The sequence below is a fragment of the Mytilus galloprovincialis genome, chromosome 12 (genome assembly GCF_965363235.1).
Source record: "Mytilus galloprovincialis chromosome 12, xbMytGall1.hap1.1, whole genome shotgun sequence".
NCBI lineage: Eukaryota > Metazoa > Mollusca > Bivalvia > Mytilida > Mytilidae > Mytilus > Mytilus galloprovincialis.
The window spans coordinates 68,411,069-68,431,311 of NC_134849.1; the positions used below are offsets into that span (position 1 = coordinate 68,411,069).

General features: G+C 32.5%; 1 protein-coding gene across 1 annotated transcript in view; it reads right to left on the reverse strand.

The window, feature by feature from the left end:
- Positions 1-20,243, reverse strand: part of LOC143054666 (uncharacterized) — a 75,187-nt gene that overhangs the window by 32,666 nt on the left and 22,278 nt on the right. Inside the window, exon 3 of the mRNA XM_076227687.1 lies at positions 6,708-6,779. Within this exon, the coding sequence (XP_076083802.1) occupies positions 6,708-6,779 (72 nt within the window). The remainder of the gene's footprint in view (positions 1-6,707; positions 6,780-20,243) is intronic.

The following is a 20,243-nucleotide window of genomic DNA, read 5'->3' on the forward strand; positions in this document are numbered from 1 at the left end:
TAAATATGATGTATTTCTCCTCTCTTTTAGTTAATTTTTCTAAGTTGTTCAAAGGATTTGTATAGTAACACTATGCAAAATCCTTGGTACAACAGTAAAATGACCCCATATGTGCCTTTCTGAGGGATAATAGCAAATACAGGTCATCTGGTCATAGTACGTACGGCAGAGCTTTGACCCAGACCAAACAGCAAGCTATAAGGAACCCCAAAAATAGAAGTGTACACAATTCGAACAGGAAAACCAACGATCTAATTTATATATATACAAACGGGAAAATACCAAATAATATTTATGAACATCAACGAACGATATCTAACTGCTGAACGACAGGCCCCTGAATCAATCAGGACAGGTGCATAAACATGCAGGGGGTATGGATAGTTTTGTATCGCCATCATATTGCAGTTGAAGGCATTTCTTTCCGAAGTTCTTTGAAGTTTATTTCTAACCAGGAACATATTTTGATAGGGAATCTAAGTAAGGGGAAGAAAACCAATGTTTTGTTCTGTACAGGTATTTTCTTCTGTTTTCTATTTATATCGGAGCACTCCCATTTGGGATAAATGGGTTTCATGCTGAATCAAATATTATCACAGACATTGACACAGTGTACTTGGGTGCTTATATGTTTAAAATCGTTATAAATACATGTTAGATTGTGATTATAAAAACAAGTGCAAATATCTGTTTATAATATTTACAAAAATAAAACGGTGCGGGAAATGGACACGATAACATTTCCGGATGCGGGAAGCGGGAATATAAAAAAAATAAAAAAATTCTGCTTTGAAAAAAATAGGTGCGGGCGGGTCCGTCGAACAAGGAATAAAATTGGTGTGGCCTTAGTTGAAAATAAATTTTGTTTAATTTTGGACCCTTCAAACCTTAATATGTACTACTTTGAAAACAGGGCCCAAAATACAAAATCTCAATGCATAATAAGATTCAGCATATCATACAGCCGCAATAACTCAGTTTTTGATGAAATCAAACAAAGTTTAATTTCAGACCCTTTTGACCTCAATGAAGACCAATTTAAAAATGGGGCACCAATATCCAAAATAGTAATACAAGGTTAGAACCCCAAAAAATTAAAGACTTTTAATTAATCCAATTGAAATTTGTTAAAAGAATGTCTTTATTTTCAATTAAAGATTTCCAGCTATTGTGCAATACTGTGCTATTGTGCAATATTATGCTATTGTGCAATACTGTGTAATTAAGGTGGTACCCAACACTTTAACTAAAATTAATTTGGCTCGTTTAATTTTCTTAAAATTTTTTTTGACAAAGTATTTACCTTGACCCTTTTACAAAAATATAAAAATTTCAAAAAATTTGAACCAACCATTTTATTAAAAAAATTACACTGGTTATATAGCAGTTTGACAAACACTTATTATGATCATTGAGAAGCTTGATATTCCTGTAACAACACAACGTAATTAAAACGTTTAGCTGATTTTACGGAGTTATCCCCCTGTAGAGTTAGGTACCACCTTAAAGATTTTTTGCTATTGCACAAAAATGTGCTATTGTGCAATACTATGCTATTTTGCAATTGAAGATTTCTTGCTACTGCGCAATACTGTGCTTTTGCACAAAACTGTGCAATTAAAGATTTTTTGCTATTGCCCAATACTGTGCTATTGTACTGTGCAAAAAAAAGATTTCTTGCTATTGCGCAATACTGTGATATTGCCCAATATGATGCTATTGCGCAATACTGTGCAATTGAAGATTTCTCCTTGAAAAAAGTTAAAGATTTTAAATTAATCCCATTAAAATTGGTTACAAGATTTGTCTTTATTTTCAATTGAAGTTTTCCTGCTATTCCACAATACTATGCTATTGTGCAATAATACTGTACAATTAAAGATTTCTTGCTATTGCCCAAATACTATGCTATTGTACAATACTGTTCATTCGCGCAATACTGTGATATTATCCAATACTGTGCTACTGCGCAATGGAAGATTTCTTGCTATTGCGCAATACTGTGGTTTTTTTTTGCAATATGGTGCTTTTGAAGATTTCTTCTTGAAAATTTTCAAAAAATTTCAATTTTCAAAAACTTAAAAAAAGTATGAAACCCCCAAACTCATTCCCATCCTTCTCCTTGTGGTATGGAACCTTGTAGTACAATTTTATAGAAAGATCCATATACTAAAACACAAGTTATTATCCGGAAACTACAAAAATTTTTGCTTTTGGCCCCTAATTCTTAAACTGTTTGTACCATAAACCCAAAAATCAATCCCAACCTTCCTTTTGTGGTATTGAACCTTCTGGTAAAATGTCATAGAGAATCATCAATTAAAGTCATAAGAAACGAGTGACCGGTGAAAAATAATGTTCTTCCAACTTAAACCAATGCATACAAACAACATAAACTTAGTCTTCTGTGCTCGAATTTATCATTTTTTTCGTGTAAATTTCGTATAATCGTCAATTTTTTTTTCAATCGGTCAGTGTTGTTGTGAAAATATGGCAGGTAATTAAAGTTCGTGTTTTGAAGCCGAAGTTTAACGATTGTCACCTGTTTGTCAACAATTGACGAAAAATAAACAAAAAAGCATGGAAATTGAGCATGTGTTTAACATGTAAATTCAGATAAAAGTTTATTTTAAGGACATCCATGCGTATTGTGGTCACCGGATTTTAACGAGATGGGTCACACTGAGGTCACCTTGCATACGGAAAATATATCGGGGGAATTGCTTGCTGGAAGGAAGCAATTCAAATAAAGTAAACTTCTTCTAAATATGAATAAATTAAAGAATTTTCTTCAGAAAAAAGTATATGTACCTAAGTTTTACAATGAAAACTATCCATTGAGTTATAAAAAACATATGCATTATTTTTTTTTGATTTGAGGTTTCTTATGACTTTAAACTAAATTTATTGTCTGGAAACCAAATGTGTCTTCGGACGATGCCAACGACAACACCTATGACATCATATAGCATTATATGAACGTATAAAAATGCTGAAAACTGATAACTTTCCTTTATTGTTTAAGTCAAAGGAACATAACTCTGCACAAAACTTCAGACCGGAATAAAATCTGAAATTGTTCTATAATTTGTCACGGTAAACCTTAAACTGTATACCAAAACTTTGACCACTGAACCATGAAAATGAGGTCAAGGTCAGATGACACCTGTCAGCTAGACATGTACACCTTACAATCATTCCATACACCAAATATAGTAGACCTATTGCATATAGTATAAGAAAAACAGACCAAAACACAAAAACTTAACTATAACCACTGAACCATGAAAATGAGGTCAAGGTCAGATGACACCTGCCAGTTGGACATGTACACCTTACAGTCCTTCCATACACCGAATATACAAGACCTATTGCTTATAGTATCTGAGATATGGACTTGACCACCAAAACTTAACCTTGTTCACTGATCCATGAAATGAGGTCGAGGTCAAGTGAAAACTGTCTGACGGGCATGAGGACCTTGCAAGGTACGCACATACCAAATATAGTTATCCAACTACTTATAATAAGAGAGAATTTAACATTACAAAAAATCTTAACTTTTTTTTCAAGTAGTCACTGATCCATGAAAATGAGGTCAAGGACATTGGACATGTGACTGACGGAAAGTTCGTTACATGAGGCATCTATATACAAAGTATGAAGCGTCCAGGTCTTCTACCTTCTACCTTACAATTAGTAAGACCAGTAGCAGCTGTAAACATTTGTAACTCTATATCACTATATGTACCTGTACACATATCTTACAATTAGTAAGACCAGTAGCAGCTGTAAACATTTGTAACTCTATATCACTATATGTACCTGTACACATATCTTACAATTAGTACGACCAGTAGCAGCTGTAAACATTTGTAACTCTATATCACTATATGTACTAGGCCTCGAAAATAACGCTTGTCCGATACCAGAGGGAAAAAAGGTCGGACAAGTAAAAGCTGTATCAAGCTTGTCCGTAAGGACAAGTTCAATTATTTTGCAGAAAATAAGTTTTAATTATCCAACTTTGATGAACATTTTTTCAAAATTTTTTTTTTTTTTTATTTACCATAAAATTAACAAAATCATATTTGATCATAAGTAGAAAAAACTAGATATCATTGAGATGGGAGCCATCTCTGTGGGCCCCGCTGTGAATAATGTGCATTAAAAAATTGTATCTTTACCATAGGGCATGGGTTTGTCAACTGAAATCAAAGTTTTTGACCCTGACCTTTGACCTAGGAAGTTGTAAATAAATTATGACACACCCTTTGGTGTCACAGGAAACGACGTATCTTAATTTGAAAAGATTTCGTCAAAGCTTTTTATTTGGTTTATAAACACAATCTTTACCATAGGACATGGGGTTGTCAACTGAAACCTCAACTGAAATCAAAGTTTTTGACCTTGACCTTTGACCTAGGAAGTTGTAAATAAATTATGACACACCCTTTGGTGTTGGTTTATATACATGTCAAGTATAAACTTTGAAATGATAACGGTTCTCAAGATATAGAGCGGACACGATCTTCACCACAGGACACAGGGTTGTCAACTGAAACCAAAGTTTTTTTACCTTGACCTTTGACCTAGGAAGTTGTACATACATTATGACACGCCCTCTGGTGGTGGTTAATAAACATGTAAAATATAAAGTATGAAATCATAATGGTTCTCTAGATATGGAGCGGACACAAAGTGTTACGGACGGACAGACAGATCACTATAGGGGCCCTAACAAGAGGCTCTCAAGAGCCTGAATCCCTCACCTGGTAAACAATGCCTTATTAACTAAATTAATAAATTAATGTTTGTTGTAAATTAAACAGAGTAACAAAGGCCATATACTATCCTGGAAATACCGTTTAAAGCCTCTTAGGAACCTCTGGAAAGAAATGGGCATGAGTTCGCCCTACACTTGATTAAGATACAGTCTAGGTCAATCTGATGATTCACAATACAATTGCTATTAACAGTTTATCTGTATCTATAATAATATTCAATATAATAACCAAACACTGCAAAATTTCTTTAAAATCATCAATTCAGGGGCATTATACCTGAAAAACCAGTTACCCAATTCGGCTGAAAATTTCAAGACAGGTAGACCTTGACCTAATAAATACTTTAACTTCTTGTCTTATTTGCTCTAAATGCTGGAGTTTTTGAGATATAAGCCAAAAACTGCATTTTACCCTGTGTTCTATTTTTAGCCATGACGGCCATGTTTTTTGACGAAATAGAATATAAAACACAAACTTTATTTTATACACCCTACTGATCATTCAGTTGAAGTTTAATTGAATTTGGTTGAGTAGTTTTAGAGAGAAGATTTTTTAAAGTTAGCAAATATGATGAACAAATTGTGAAAAATTGTCATTAAAGGACAATAACCCCTTAAGGGGTCAATTGACAATTTTGGTCATATTAACTTATTTGTAGATCTTACATTGATCATTTTTGCTGTTTACAGTTTATCTTTATCTATAATAATATTCAAGGTAATGACCAAAAACCGTGAAATTTCCTTAAAATTACCAATTAAGTGGCAGCAACCCAACAATGGGTTGTTTGATTCATCTGAAAATTTCAGGGCTGATAGATCTTGACCTAATGAACATGTTTACCCCATGTCAGATTTGCTCTAAATGCTTTCGTTTTTGAGATATAAGCCAAAAACTGCATTTGACCCCTATGTTCTATTTTTAGCAATGGCGACCATGTTTGTTGATAGCTCAAAACTTCGGATACAATTTATAAACTAGATACCCTAAGGAACATTCAGTTAAAGTTTGGAAGTATTTGGCCTAGTAGTTTCAGAGGAGAAGATTCTTGAAATAGTTTACGACGACAGACGACGGAGGACGCCAAGTGATGGCATAAGCTCACTTTGGCCCTTCGGGCCACGTGAGCTAAAAAACAATACTTGCAATATAGTGACCTTTAGTTGTAAATTTCTGTGTCATTTGGTCTCTTGCTGAGAGTTGTCTCATTGGCAATCAGACCTTATCTTCTTTTTATTGATTGTATTTGAATACACTTTTTTCAACTTAAAAAATATAGGATACAAATGTCAAATGAGTGTACAGGCCCATCAGATGGTGCCTCGTGTGCAGAGTCTGATGAGACTAGCATTGATGAAAACTAGAACCTAAGTCCTGTGACATGATTAGATTCAGTTGTACTTGACTTATATTTTTGAAAAGTATTTCAAAAGAAAAACATCAAATTCTGTTCTATTGTTTCAGTTTGTTTTGTTCCTTTAATCAACTCAAGATGTAAAAAGATTATTTTTAGTAAAAAAAAATTGGACAAGTAACAATTTCATTTGGACAAGTAAGTTTTGGTATGTACTTGTCCTACTGGACAAGTTGAAAAAAAAAGTTATTGTAGAGGCCTGTGTACCTGTACACATATCTTACAATTAGTAAGACCAGTAGCAGCTGTAAACATTTGTTACTCTATATCACTATATGTACCTGTACACATATCTTACAATTAGTAAGACCAATAGCAGCTGTAAACATTTGTTACTCTATATCACTATATGTACCTGTACACATATCTTACTATTAGTAAGACCAGTAGCAGCTGTAAACATTTGTAACTCTATATCACTATATGTAGTACCTGTACACATATCTTACAATTAGTAAGACCAGTAGCAGCTGTAAACATATGTTACTCTATATCACTATATGTACCTGTAAGTATTCCATCACTTCTTCATACTGTCCCCATTTGCTTGTTGCTGCTAGATCATATGGAGTCTTACCCTGAAATACAGACAAATCTTTATATTGCTTTCATCTGATACAAAGAAGCCTTCTGTAACACATATCTTGCAATAAGTAAGACCAGTAGCAGATGAGTGGTGATTTATTTTATCTTAACAGACGCTAACCATATATATATAACTCATAAGATGACATTTAGATTATTTTTCACAATATTGTGAAGACTTTAAATAGGCTTTTAACTCTTTTTTGTCCTATAATTTCCTTAAATCAAGTCTGTTAAGACTGTTTTGGACAAATTAAGACCAATCATAAAAAGTAACGTTCAAAACTGTCAGATTGGGTTAAGATTAGTGTGTCAGAATGATATTAGGAGTTATGCCCCTTTATTATAATACATTGTATTATAAATGCTAAAATAAAAGACGTGTATTATTTTGAATTATTAAACATGAAATCATTCGTTGACTTTTTATTTCTGTTGGTCTTTGTTTAAGGGATTAGAGAATTAATAATATATATTTATATACATACAGTTTTGTTAGTTTGTTTTGTTGTAGAAATAAATTATTCCCAAATAACGGTGTTTCTGATTTCATTTATTTTTTTTATTTTCTGGTGTTAATTTATGCATTTAATTATTCTTTGAAAAAAGTAATTGCAAATTTTAAACGTAACACTAACAAAAGAGTGACAACAACATCTTATAAATTGTATACGTCCAAATCACGTTTCTGGATTTTACTTCATTAGGAACGATCCGAACACAAAATACAAATATTTTATATGTCAGATAATTTATATCGTTAATTTCTTTATCATCTTAAGGCCGCATCAGGGAACCACGTCTCCATTTGAACTAAGCTTCTGAAACTGCTTTTAGGCTGTGAAGTGAGAGTGTCAAAACTATAAATAACATACCATCGGAAAGAGAAGGATGTTGATGTTACAGAATTGAGAGAATGATCGGCTATAAATATGAATAATAGAGAAAATGGAAAAAAATAAAGAATAGAGAATAATAAGGTGCTTGAATATAAAGAATGGTATAATATAGACGAAAAGTATAAAGAATAGAAACAAACGGCCTAAACATTAAAGAATACAGAAATGAAGGACCCCCTCCAGATCCTCATAGATTAAAACAAAATAACCTAATTTTAAGTTCAGCATCGAGTATATGTCTTAGTACATCTGTTTGTAAATGCGCGTATCATTTCTTTCATTTGAATAAAAAACTTATTTAATATAAAATATGTATTTATTTGTTTATTCAGATTGCACTATTATAAATAATTCTTCTTCGTCTTCTCCCTCTAAACTGTAAAAGTAAAGTATGTATGCTTTAATATTTGGTCTATAAAGATTAAGTTCGATGGCACGTGCCAATAATCCAAAGGTAGTAAAATCGACGATCCATAAAATAACGTGCCAATAACAATGGCTATTTCACAGTTATATCATACGTTCACCCGTCATGGTATCATACCTGTACCTCCGTATGTGTAGTATAAGGTTCTAAATCATTTTTTTATAGCTTCTTTCTAACACTATTGACGACATTGTTAAAACTACATGCACATATCACAAAACTGCAAATTTAGTATAGTTAAAAAGATATACATTATTGAAATGCATTTTTTTCTATCAAAAATTACACCCTCTACGCCCCCTCTGAATCTGCCACTGGATATCTAGTTGTTTCATTGAAAAAGAATGAATTTGCACAAGACTTCTTATTTTGCATGCTTTATTGTAAAAACTGCAGCATTCATTTGCGCCAAATAAAACAACCATTTCATGTCAAACTGCCCTCATTAATATTATTGATAAATGGCTACATGAAATGAATAATGGAAATATCAATTTGGCCATCCTTTTGGATTTTAAGAAAGCTTTCGATGGTGTTGATCATGAAATTCTATGTAAAAAACTTCTAATTTATGGCTTCCATGAAGATACTGTTGATTTTTTAAAATCATATTTGAGTGAAAGTACACAGCAAGTCCATATAAATAATCAGTTTTCTGATAAAAAATTTATAACTTTTGGTGTTCCACAGGGCTCAATACCTGGTCCCATTTTGTTTGTTTTGTTCATAAATGACCTTCCATTACACATCAAAAACTGCCATACAGACTTGTATGCTGATGACACAACTATGCATACATCAGGAAAGACTATTGGTGATATGCAATTAAAAGTACAAGATGATCTCCAATGTGTCGAAAAATGGTGTCATGAAAATAGCATGTTCATAAATTCGGATAAGACAAAATGTATCGTTATAGGTACAAGACAAAGGCTGCCTTTAAGGTGGTACCTAACACTACAGGGAGATAACTCTGAAAACTCAGCAGAACGTTTTAATGACGTTGTGTTGTTACGTGAATATTAAGCTTTTCAATGATCAAAATAAGTGTTTGTCAAATTGCTATATAACCAGTGTAATTTTTCTGATTAAACGGTTGGTTCAAATTTTTTATTTTTTTAAATTTTTTTTGTTAAAGGGTCAAAGTAAATACTGCGTCAAAATTTTTTGAAAATTAAACGATCCAAATTAATTTTAGTGAAAGTGTTGGGTACCACCTTAAATCAAGCAGAACCAGTTCTAACTTTTGAGAATAATATTCTTCAAAAATCATCAATTGAAAAACGTTTAGGTGTTAGAATTGACTCTAATCTGTCCTGGACAGGCCATATTAATTACTTATGTTCATCAATTCCATCGAGACTTTTTTAACTCTCTAAAATCAAGAAATTTCTAAATATTGATCTAAGAAAATTATTTTATAATGGTTATATTCTCCCACTAATAGATTATTGTTGTATTATTTGGAGTGGTTGTGCTAAAAATGAGCTAGTTAGAATAATAAAATTGCAGAAAAGGGCTGCAAGACTTATTTTAGATGCTGATCCACTTTCATCATCAGCTCCACTGTTCAAACAGCTTGGATGGATGACAGTAGAGAACAGAATCTCATACCACAAATCAGTTTTGATGCATAAATGCCTTAAGAATGAAGCCCCTGTATATCTCACTGAAAAATTTAAAGAAATGCCAGAAATAAACCAATATCGTTTGAGAAATGCCTCTTGCAAAAATTTACAAGTTCCAAAAGCCAAAACAGAGCTTTATAAGAAATCTTTTATATATTCAAGATCTATTTTATGGAATAACTTACCAATATCCCTGAAAAAATCAACCTCAAGTACAAGCTCATTCAAAAAAGATTTAAAAAATTACTTGATGGAACATTAAGAAGCTGTGCGTTTTTTTATTTGCATAATGATTTTCACACACTTACTCAAACTTATGATATTGTTGATGGCAAAACTATATATGTCATATATGAATTTGTAACTTTTACCTGTTTTGAAAATTGTATATTTCATAACATTTTTTTTTTCACTATTCATGTATGTGTGTCTGTTTGATATTTTGTAATTGTTTGTTATATTTCATTGTATTTCATGAGGGCCTCAGGGAAGATTAGCTTTATAGCTAACTGTGTAACCCTCTTTAAATAAAGAATTATTATTATATTATTATTATTTCATTGCGCAAATATTATATACTTGTTTTCATATGCTTGTTCTTAGTGCACTGAGGAGGTCCTTTCCGGTATTGACAGGTACAAGCAAAGGGCCGTCTTAGTGCACTTATAACAAAATAGTGCACTTAGGACCTGATGGATTGATAGAACTGACACAAAAAACATGACATAAACATACCTGTCAACCTGTGACGATGAAAATGCAGGTCATGACCTGCATTGAAGAATCAAATCTCAGGTCATAACGCGTACGAACTTTTTCGAGCTGAATTTCAGTATTTATGGTACATTTTCTTATAATGTATATCAAAGATACCAAAACATCAATGCATGTTCACTTTGTTAAGTCATTTGAAATCTTATTAAATATTATTTCATTGCACTTTTAAAGATTTTATAAATTTGTGTATCTCAGTCTTATGTGCTTCACTTTTTGAGAAAAAAAACTACAATCATCAAACACTAGAATTTAATGTAATTCTTAAATGTATGAGACTATTGACTATGTAGCTTTTATCCATATTAATTTTCATTTAACAAGGAAATTAGACTATGATAAAATATAGTAATACAGTTAAGGGAAGTATAAATGTAAAAAATAATTTTCAACTTTAAAAAAAAAATTGTATAAAGGTATAAAATAATGAAAAGTTATTTTTCAATATGTATTTGAATTTTATATTTTTATGATTTAATCTTTTTCACCCATAAAACGTAAATATAAGGAATAATTTTGAATGGTGACAAATAAGGGGAAGTAACTCTAGTTCAGTTTGTTCAATGGTGTAATTTATTTACGACCTAAAGCTAAGGTAATTGGTGTTAATTAACAGTGTGTTTGACACCAAAGCTGTCAAGTGAAGCCATGTACTTAATGGGTCACTTAATTTGACAGTTTACATAGCTAGATGAACTTCCTGTTCATGGAAGAATTACGAATTTGCCGGTATTTCAAAGGAATATTACTTATGAAATCAATCTCAAGGCTAAGAAATACGGGTGAAATCGGGTCATTTTCGGAATTCCCGGGTCATTTCAATGTGGTGTTCCGGGTGATCCATCAGAATTTTGAAAATCTCGGGTCACACCCGCAGAATACGGGTCAGTTGACAGGTATGCATAAAAATGGAGACTTTCTTAAATTACTTAATTTCAAATTTTATAATCATATCTTTAGTAATTATAAAGTTATTTAACAGTTGAAGTCAGTATTCTAATGTAACATGTACGTGTAAATAGGTAAATCGTTTCGAGGTGAATATGACACAACTAATAAAATTGAGATAAATTGATGGAAATGGGGAATGTGTCAAGTTCCATTTATTGGCGCAATTCATATTATAAAAAACAAGAACTATCTTTAAAAAAGATATCCGACGTATTTAAATTTGAGTATATGTTTAAAACTATCATTTCGATAACCTTCAGAAGCACAATGACTTAATGATGCAGGACCTCTTTAATTAAATCTCCATCTGAATATAATTACAAGAAGGCGATTGCAGTGCACTGAAAACCTGCATAGTTTGACACAATTTGTCCTTGTTGGCAACGCCCGTTCACTGCCTTCATCTTGTGAAAGACAATGCTGTAATGGGAATTTAATGCATTAAATTGGAGTTTATACATTTTCGTTCATGTCCTCATCATCTGTTACCCTTTCTTATCATGTGTTTAATATTAGCAGAAACTTTGATAAGTTATTTTTGTCTACAGAGATAAGATAAGGATTTGACCAATCACATTACAGATAGGGAAGGGATAGGTGGTCATTTTATAAAGCTTGTTGCAGTTACAGCAGCCATTTTTGTATCTCAGAGATTTAATTTGATTTTACTTCTTTTATATTTGCTATTCGGATTTATATATATACAGTATTCGTATGTTTATTCTCAACTGACACTCGTTCACTAAGTAGAAGTGTTTTCGTTTCCAGTAACACGGATTTACGTTTTAAAACATTCAGAATCAGCAACAAAGGTACTTTAGTTTATGCTGCATTATCTTGTTGAAATAGAACACCGTTTTCTCCAGAATTTGTAACTTTCATTTTTTCTCGTAAAGAGGATTCTAGTTGCGTGGATTATATCCTGATTATTCTAAACCCTACGTTATCATGGGACCAATTCGAAGATCGGGGACAAGGACAAACGTGCATTACGATCCGGAAATGCCTGAAAATTGGACACTAGTTAGACTTAGACAAGAACTAAACACAAGAGGGATAAGAATTCCCCCAAATACGAGAAGAATGGCATTGGTCAGACTTCTCCACGAGTCTTTTATTTAATTGTTTTATCATATAGATCCAATGTACATACATTTATAAGTTACTTTTTTTTGTTTTTTTTACATATTTGATGTATCTTTTCTTGGGGGCTTTCACTCTTTAATTTCGCTCATTTTGGCCAACATAATTTCAGGGAAATTATTTTCCCCCAATTCATTTATACATATTTAAAATTATTAAGTACATTTGTACACCTGCTGGCATCTACCGCAGGATCTATTTTTATTCGCATTAGGTAATCTGCTGGCATCTACCGCAGAATCTATTTTTTATTCGCATTCACCTGCTCGGATCTACCACAGGTTCTCGAAATTAGTTTTGTCTGCTCGGATCTACCACAGGCATAAGTAATTTATATTTTTGTATTTTATGTCTGCTCGGATCTACCACAGGCATAAGTAATATATATTTTTTCGTATGTTTTGTCTGCTCGGATCTACCACAGGCATAACTTATATATATTTTGTGTATGTTATTCTTTAAAAAACTGTAATGAGTAGCCCCCTAGAAAGCCAAATGTTACATCAAGGTATTAATATGTAAATGTTTTACTATTTAGTATGCTGGGTTTTTTTTATGTTATATAAAAATGTTTTAGCTCTTAGTGAGTTTTAGATTTTTGTTCTAATAAATAGTTTAGTTTTATATCTTATCTTAGTTATATACAATTAGTAATTGTAGTTTTGGTATATGTTGGTTTGCCAAGATTATTCAGGACCACAAGCGACGGTACACTCACTATCATACATACTGGTGCCCTTAGTAGTTGGCGGAATGAATATTATGATTTATGTTTTGGTTGTTTTATGCAAGGATCAAGCTATTAGATATGGAAGATTTGGTATGAGAGCCAATGAGACAAATCTTCATAGTATCAAACATACAAACTCTAACAGAATTTTGTTTTAAGTGGGATATTTTTCTTGTCTGGAGAATGATGTATAAATGGGAATTTAATGCATTAAATTGGAGTTTATACATTTTCGTTCATGTCCTCATCATCTGTTACCCTTTCTTATCATGTGTTTAATATTAGCAGAAACTTTGATAAGTTATTTTTGTCTACAGAGATAAGATAAGGATTTGACCAATCACATTACAGATAGGGAAGGGATAGGTGGTCATTTTATAAAGCTTGTTGCAGTTACAGCAGCCATTTTTGTATCTCAGAGATTTAATTTGACCCTCCCGCCATCCCCTTTCGCACAAGTTAAATTGGGGCTACTTGTTCAACAAACAATAAAATTAAGAAACAATATTCACTCAGCACACTAGGCCAACATAATTTCAGGGAAATTATTTTCCCCCAATTCATTTATACATATTTAAAATTATTAAGTACATTTGTACACCTGCTGGCATCTACCGCAGGATCTATTTTTATTCGCATTAGGTAATCTGCTGGCATCTACCGCAGAATCTATTTTTTATTCGCATTCACCTGCTCGGATCTACCACAGGTTCTCGAAATTAGTTTTGTCTGCTCGGATCTACCACAGGCATAAGTAATTTATATTTTTGTATTTTATGTCTGCTCGGATCTACCACAGGCATAAGTAATATATATTTTTTCGTATGTTTTGTCTGCTCGGATCTACCACAGGCATAACTTATATATATTTTGTGTATGTTATTCTTCAAAAACTGTAATGAGTAGCCCCCTAGTAAGAATTGCAGATCAGATTTGGCAATGTGGTCTCAATTTCTTAAAAACTGGAATGGAATATCTTTTTTTATTAATGATGACATTATTAAAGCTGCAGACATTCAACTTTACACAGACGCAACACCTAAATCGTTCGGGGGATTCTATCAGGGAAGTTGGTTTCAAGGCGAATTTACATCAGAACTTTTACATGAGCAAACGTCTATGGCCTTCTTTGAACTGTACCCTATAGTGATGGCCTGTGCTCTATGGGGTCACAATTGGAGTAGAAAACGAATTTTATTTTACTGTGACAATTTAAGTACTGTAGAGATTATCTCCAAAGGAAGATCAAAAATCCAGAGTATAATGAAACTTGTGAGGAAACTAACTTATCTTTCTGCTCTTTATAACTTTGTCATTCATGCACAACATATTGCTGTTACAAATTGTTTACGAGACGTTTTTTTCAAACACAACCAAATCACCCATCATGACAGCATTTTGTCCAATCACAGAAAGGATTTTCGAGCATGTGTATTCTGTTGCCATAGTTAAGCGTCCTTGAGTTCAAAGGGCACAAACCAAAACTATACCGACTACGTCGGAAAAAGAAGAGATGGGCGCGATACAAACCTTTACAATTTGACATATTACACCTGACCGTTTTGACAAACCAGTAAATTCTTCGCCCGGTGATATGCACCTGACACTAATCTTTCTTCAGTAACTTACAATACCCAGCCGTGTCATTTACGTATATTGTACATGTAGATAACACGTGTGATACATGTATATACACCAGAAATACCCATTCAAGTGATTTTTATTTTTAGAAGAACTCATTATCAGGAAACATTAAATATACATACACATACAATTACAATTGAAAAAAAAATGTTAATAATATTGAGTTCAAATGTTGTTTTATTAAATGCACCTAGGTACGTATTTCTAAACTTATGTTGTTTCTTTATTTCATGTATCTTTTTTTTTTTTTTGCTTCAATTACTTTTTTTTCATCTTAATGACTTATTCGTAAATCGAAAAACGCACAAATCTGCATAGAATCATATGGCATTGAATGATTTCTTTAACTCAAAACGAGAAATACATGTACATGTAGATGCCTCTTAAATCTTATTTTTCTCGTTGGGTTGCTTGTCCATTAATTGACGTTTACGCTATATTCTGTAGTTCGGTATTTGTGAAAATCCGCTCATCTATCAATTTCACAATTAATATAATAGTTGCAAGTCATGAACACTGATGTTTAACCAGTTATCAATTTTTTCGTATATGCACAAAGATAAAATAAAATGAAACACTAATAACATTAATAAAGCAGTTTAAATCATGCAGTGAATTTTGAAAATATAGTGTTATTTTAGATTAATATTTTTTCTGTCTTGAATTTAATATGCCATCTTTAAGACTCTTTAAATAAATGTTGGATTTCAGGGTGTTACAAACACTGGCATGATAGGTGAATATATAAATGTTGACACATTTATACATGTTATAATTAGACAATTCCAATGTTTGCAGTCCAAATAAATTACAAATTTAACATATTCTAAAATATTGAGGGTTTTAAATTGCCTTGAATAAATGAACTTAATAACTTAATAACTGCTGGAATGTATATATGTATATCTTTCAGGTCCATCATCATTTAATTATCAGCTCATTTTTTATAATGAAAATTCTACAAGTCCAACATCCCACTGGAATTATATACCTATAAAATACACATGTCCAAATTCCAGTGGGATAATTTAGAATGAAAAAGTACAAATTCCCACTGGAAAATATAGAAATAATCCAGTGGAAATGCCACTGAGATCCCATCGGGATAAACTTCCCATTGGGATTCCACTGACACTCCAAAACATTCCAGTGGGATACCACTGGATTCCCCCCCCCCCCCCCACCGGGATTCCAGTGAATCCCAATGGTATCCCACTGGAATCCCAGGTACATTTTCAGTAGGGTAGTCAACTATGAATAATCCCAAACAACAAATTTTTGATTGATTTGGGTATCTATGGTTTGTCACACTTGCTTATACTAGTATAATCAATATTACGTATTATTTTCAGTTATAGTAGTCTCAGTTTTCAACAATATTTTAACAATATCCTTAAGAATTTTAATTGCTTCAGTCATTCAATATATGCATATATATTTATTTTTTTCATGATTAATATTTTTAGATTGATAATAAAATTGCATCATTTTTAAGCATTTATTTATTTATATTTATTTAACGTGCACACTGATTTGATAAGTGTTTAAACACTTGACGCCATATTGATACATATCATATATGAACATTTCGGAAAAATAAGGTAGATATTTAATCATCAGCTCTCAGGAAGTTTTCTTGTAGGTTAAAAGAAGGGGGACAATAAACCTCTAAGTAGTAAAACTTTAAGATTGGTATTCTTTATATTGTATAACTTTCATATTCTGGCTTTCTCCTCAATTTTTAAATTATATTGAGAAGTCACGTTTTAATGCCAGATCTTTTATCATTTGTTCTGTTAAATCAAAGACATGTAATACATGTATTCTATTATCTGGGATAAATTATTCATAATGATAAAGAAATAAGGGATGATTTAGAAATTGGCATGTTGTGTATACACCTATCTATTGGTGAACACTATATATGTTGCCGACTAGCTGTCCTTATGTGTTTTTTGTTGTTTAATTGCTGTCTCGTTGTCGTTAAACCCACTATAATCTCCTACAGTTTCAATATATATATGTCTTAAGACTTTGCCCAGAGGAAGTAATAGAATAGGTTTGTATATACATTTTAGCGTTTCACTTTTCAATTTTTAACTCCCCAATATTTTATCTTAAACTATTAATTTTGAAGCCGTGTGTTATCTAAACGAAGTCTCAATGGTCACCAAATCACCAGCATCATAAATGCAAGGTAAGTTTTTTTACGTTCTAAAAAAACAAAAATTCTAGATTTTTATTCACATAACTGTATGCTGATTGATGTTTTATTCTTGGGCTGCTGCAGGCCAGACTCTTATTTTCTAAAGAAAATTTTGCATATCCCAAGTCAGGAGCCTCTGGCCTTTGGTAGTCTTGTATTCTTTTAACTTTAGTTTCTTGTGTACAATTTGGAAATTAGTACATCATGGCGTTCATTATCACTGAATTAGTATATATTTGTTTAGGGGTCAGCTGAGGGACGCCTCCGGGTGAGGGAATTTCTCGCTACATTGAAGACCTGTTGGTGACCTTCTGCTGTTGTTTTTTCTATGGTCGGGTTGTTGTCTCTTTGACACATTCCCCATTTCCATTCTCAATTTTATTTGCATAGTACATATACTTATTCGTCTGTAGTGTACAAGCAAGTATAGTACTTACTAAATAGAAATTCTGACAGACCTAAAAGAAGTTTTTAAAAACCTGGGCTATTTGTCCTGTACCCAAGTGTAAATCTTATATATACAATATATACCCTTATTTTATTCTGTATGCTTCTTTGTACATATGTACATGTTTAAGTTCTTTAATATGCTTATGAATAAAAGGAGATGTACATGTAGGGTGTACATTGTACATTTTTTGTGTACATAATCTGACATATATCATGAGACAGCTACAGAAGTTGTTTCTGTTCAACATTTTGTACTACCAGACTAAGGTTCATTCTGTTACTATACTAGTTACAGTCTTTATGCAATATGTAACATTTATAAAGGCCACACCAATTTAATTCTGTGCTTGACAAACCCGCCCGCACCTATATTTTTCAAAACAGGAAAAAATTACTTTTTTTATATTCCCCCTTCCCGCATCTGGTAATGTAATGATGTCCATTTTCCGCATCATTTTCTGTAAATATTATAAAAAGATACTAACACTTGATTTCAAATCACGGGCGCACTACATTTGCGCGCATTTGGGGATTAAAATGTTTTACGTTTGCGCGCAGCTTTTGATTACATTTGCGCGCATTTATCTTACAGGTACACTCAGGTAAAAAGGGGTATATAATAAAATATTAATGATATAAAAATTCATTAAATTTGAAAATATACTTCAATCATATATTGTTCATATCGTATTCTAAGACAACTTGATATAAAGTGTGCATGCTAAATTCTGTTATAACTTAAGGCATACATGTAACTTCATTGCGAATTTTTCAGGGTGAACAAGTACTTTATTATATATTCCTATATCTAAGTACCCCGAATAGTGATCTCTTTAAAATTTGTAAACAATCTAAGTTAGTTTGTAAAGTTTTGTCAAGTAACGAACATTTGAAGTTTTTTTTTTATATAGCAAATCGGATTGATAGAATATAATGCAACCGACTTATCCTGCTTGTATCTAACGTCTACCTCCTCGTGGGTGAGTAGGTGACTTGGACTAGCGGAAAGGATACTTTTATAATAACTTAAAAATAATTGAATAAATTTATAGATAAATAAGAGTTATTGCCTAAGCTTACCTGAGTTGACCTGCCAAATAAATGCGCGCAATTGTAATGAGAAGCTGCGCGCAAACGTAATGATTTTTGCGCGCAAACGTAATGCACCGCAAATCACAGTCTTACCTGTATTTATTGATTTTAAACCAAGTCTCTAAGCACCCCACCACACTGTGTAAACATATTGTGTAAATTATTTTATTAATAATTAAACCAGTATACTAGATCACACCCGTGAAATCGCGGGCATACACAGTTGTAAACTCGTTGTAGGATGAATTTTTGTAAAAGATATTATGTCTGGAGAATTTCATAAAAGGTATCAAAAGCCCCCTCACTTTTGTTCCTAAGTCCGTTATCTGTTTCTTTTCTGTTAAATTCAATTATGTTCATGTCTCTGGCCTCAAACCACAATTATTCTACACCTTTACTACAATGCATTTTCTTTGTAAAAGTCAAATCAAATTATGAAATTAATAATTTGCACCGCTTCAAACATAAAATAAATGTAACTGCTTATAGACCATTATTATTCTAACAAAAATAAATATGCTTCTAGGACAATCCATCAGTGTTTTTTTTTCTTTTGAGAGCCCTATTAACACGCGAATGGGAGGATTTAAATCTTGTATAAATGAGGAAGGCTAATTTGAGGGGTCACGGGTTGGAGGGTCCTCATCCCGAAATCCCGATCTTAAAAACATGAAATCCTGAGGTGCTGAATTTAAAAACATTCATATCCCGACATCCAGAAATTCGAAAAAAAATATTCCCGGACCACGAAAGGATCAATCCCGTAATCCCGAGCTTAAAAACACCCGATCCTGACGTCCCGAAAAAGTCCTGCCTCCCTCAAGTCTCCACCATACTTTCATTTTGGCCAAATCACTACTTTCACTTTCAACAATAAATTTTTATGCTCCATTTAAGGCCATTATGTTTCCTAGTCTGTTGGACCGTTCGTTCGTTCATTCGTACTGTCCGTCCGTCTGTCCGGCTTCAGGTTTATCTTTTTGGTCGAGGTAGTTTTTGATGAAGTTGAAGTTCAATCAACTCGAAACTTAGTAAATAATTATGTTCCCTATGATATAATCTTTCTAATTTTGAATGCAAAATTAGAGATGTTACTCAATTTCACCGTCCACTGAACATAGAAAATGATAGTGCCGATGTTGCATCCTTGTGCTATGAACACATTCTTTTTTCCACATGTTTTAATTATTTCAATATATATGCAGCTGGTATGACCCCTTAAATAGTCATTTCAAAGAAAACAGTAGACAGAATTATACAGAAAGTCTCTATATATCATAGTATAATAATCGTAGCTTACATGTAGATAAATGCAAACCAGATGCTCCGCAGGGCGCAGCTTTATACGACCGCAGAGGTTGAACCCTGAACAGTTGGGTCAAGTATGGACACAACATTCAAGCTGGATTCAGCTCTAAATTTGGATTGTGATTAAATACACTGTGTCTAAACCACACCGGCAAAATTTGTTCGGACTCGATGGTATCTAACATCCGGCACAATGACGGAACAT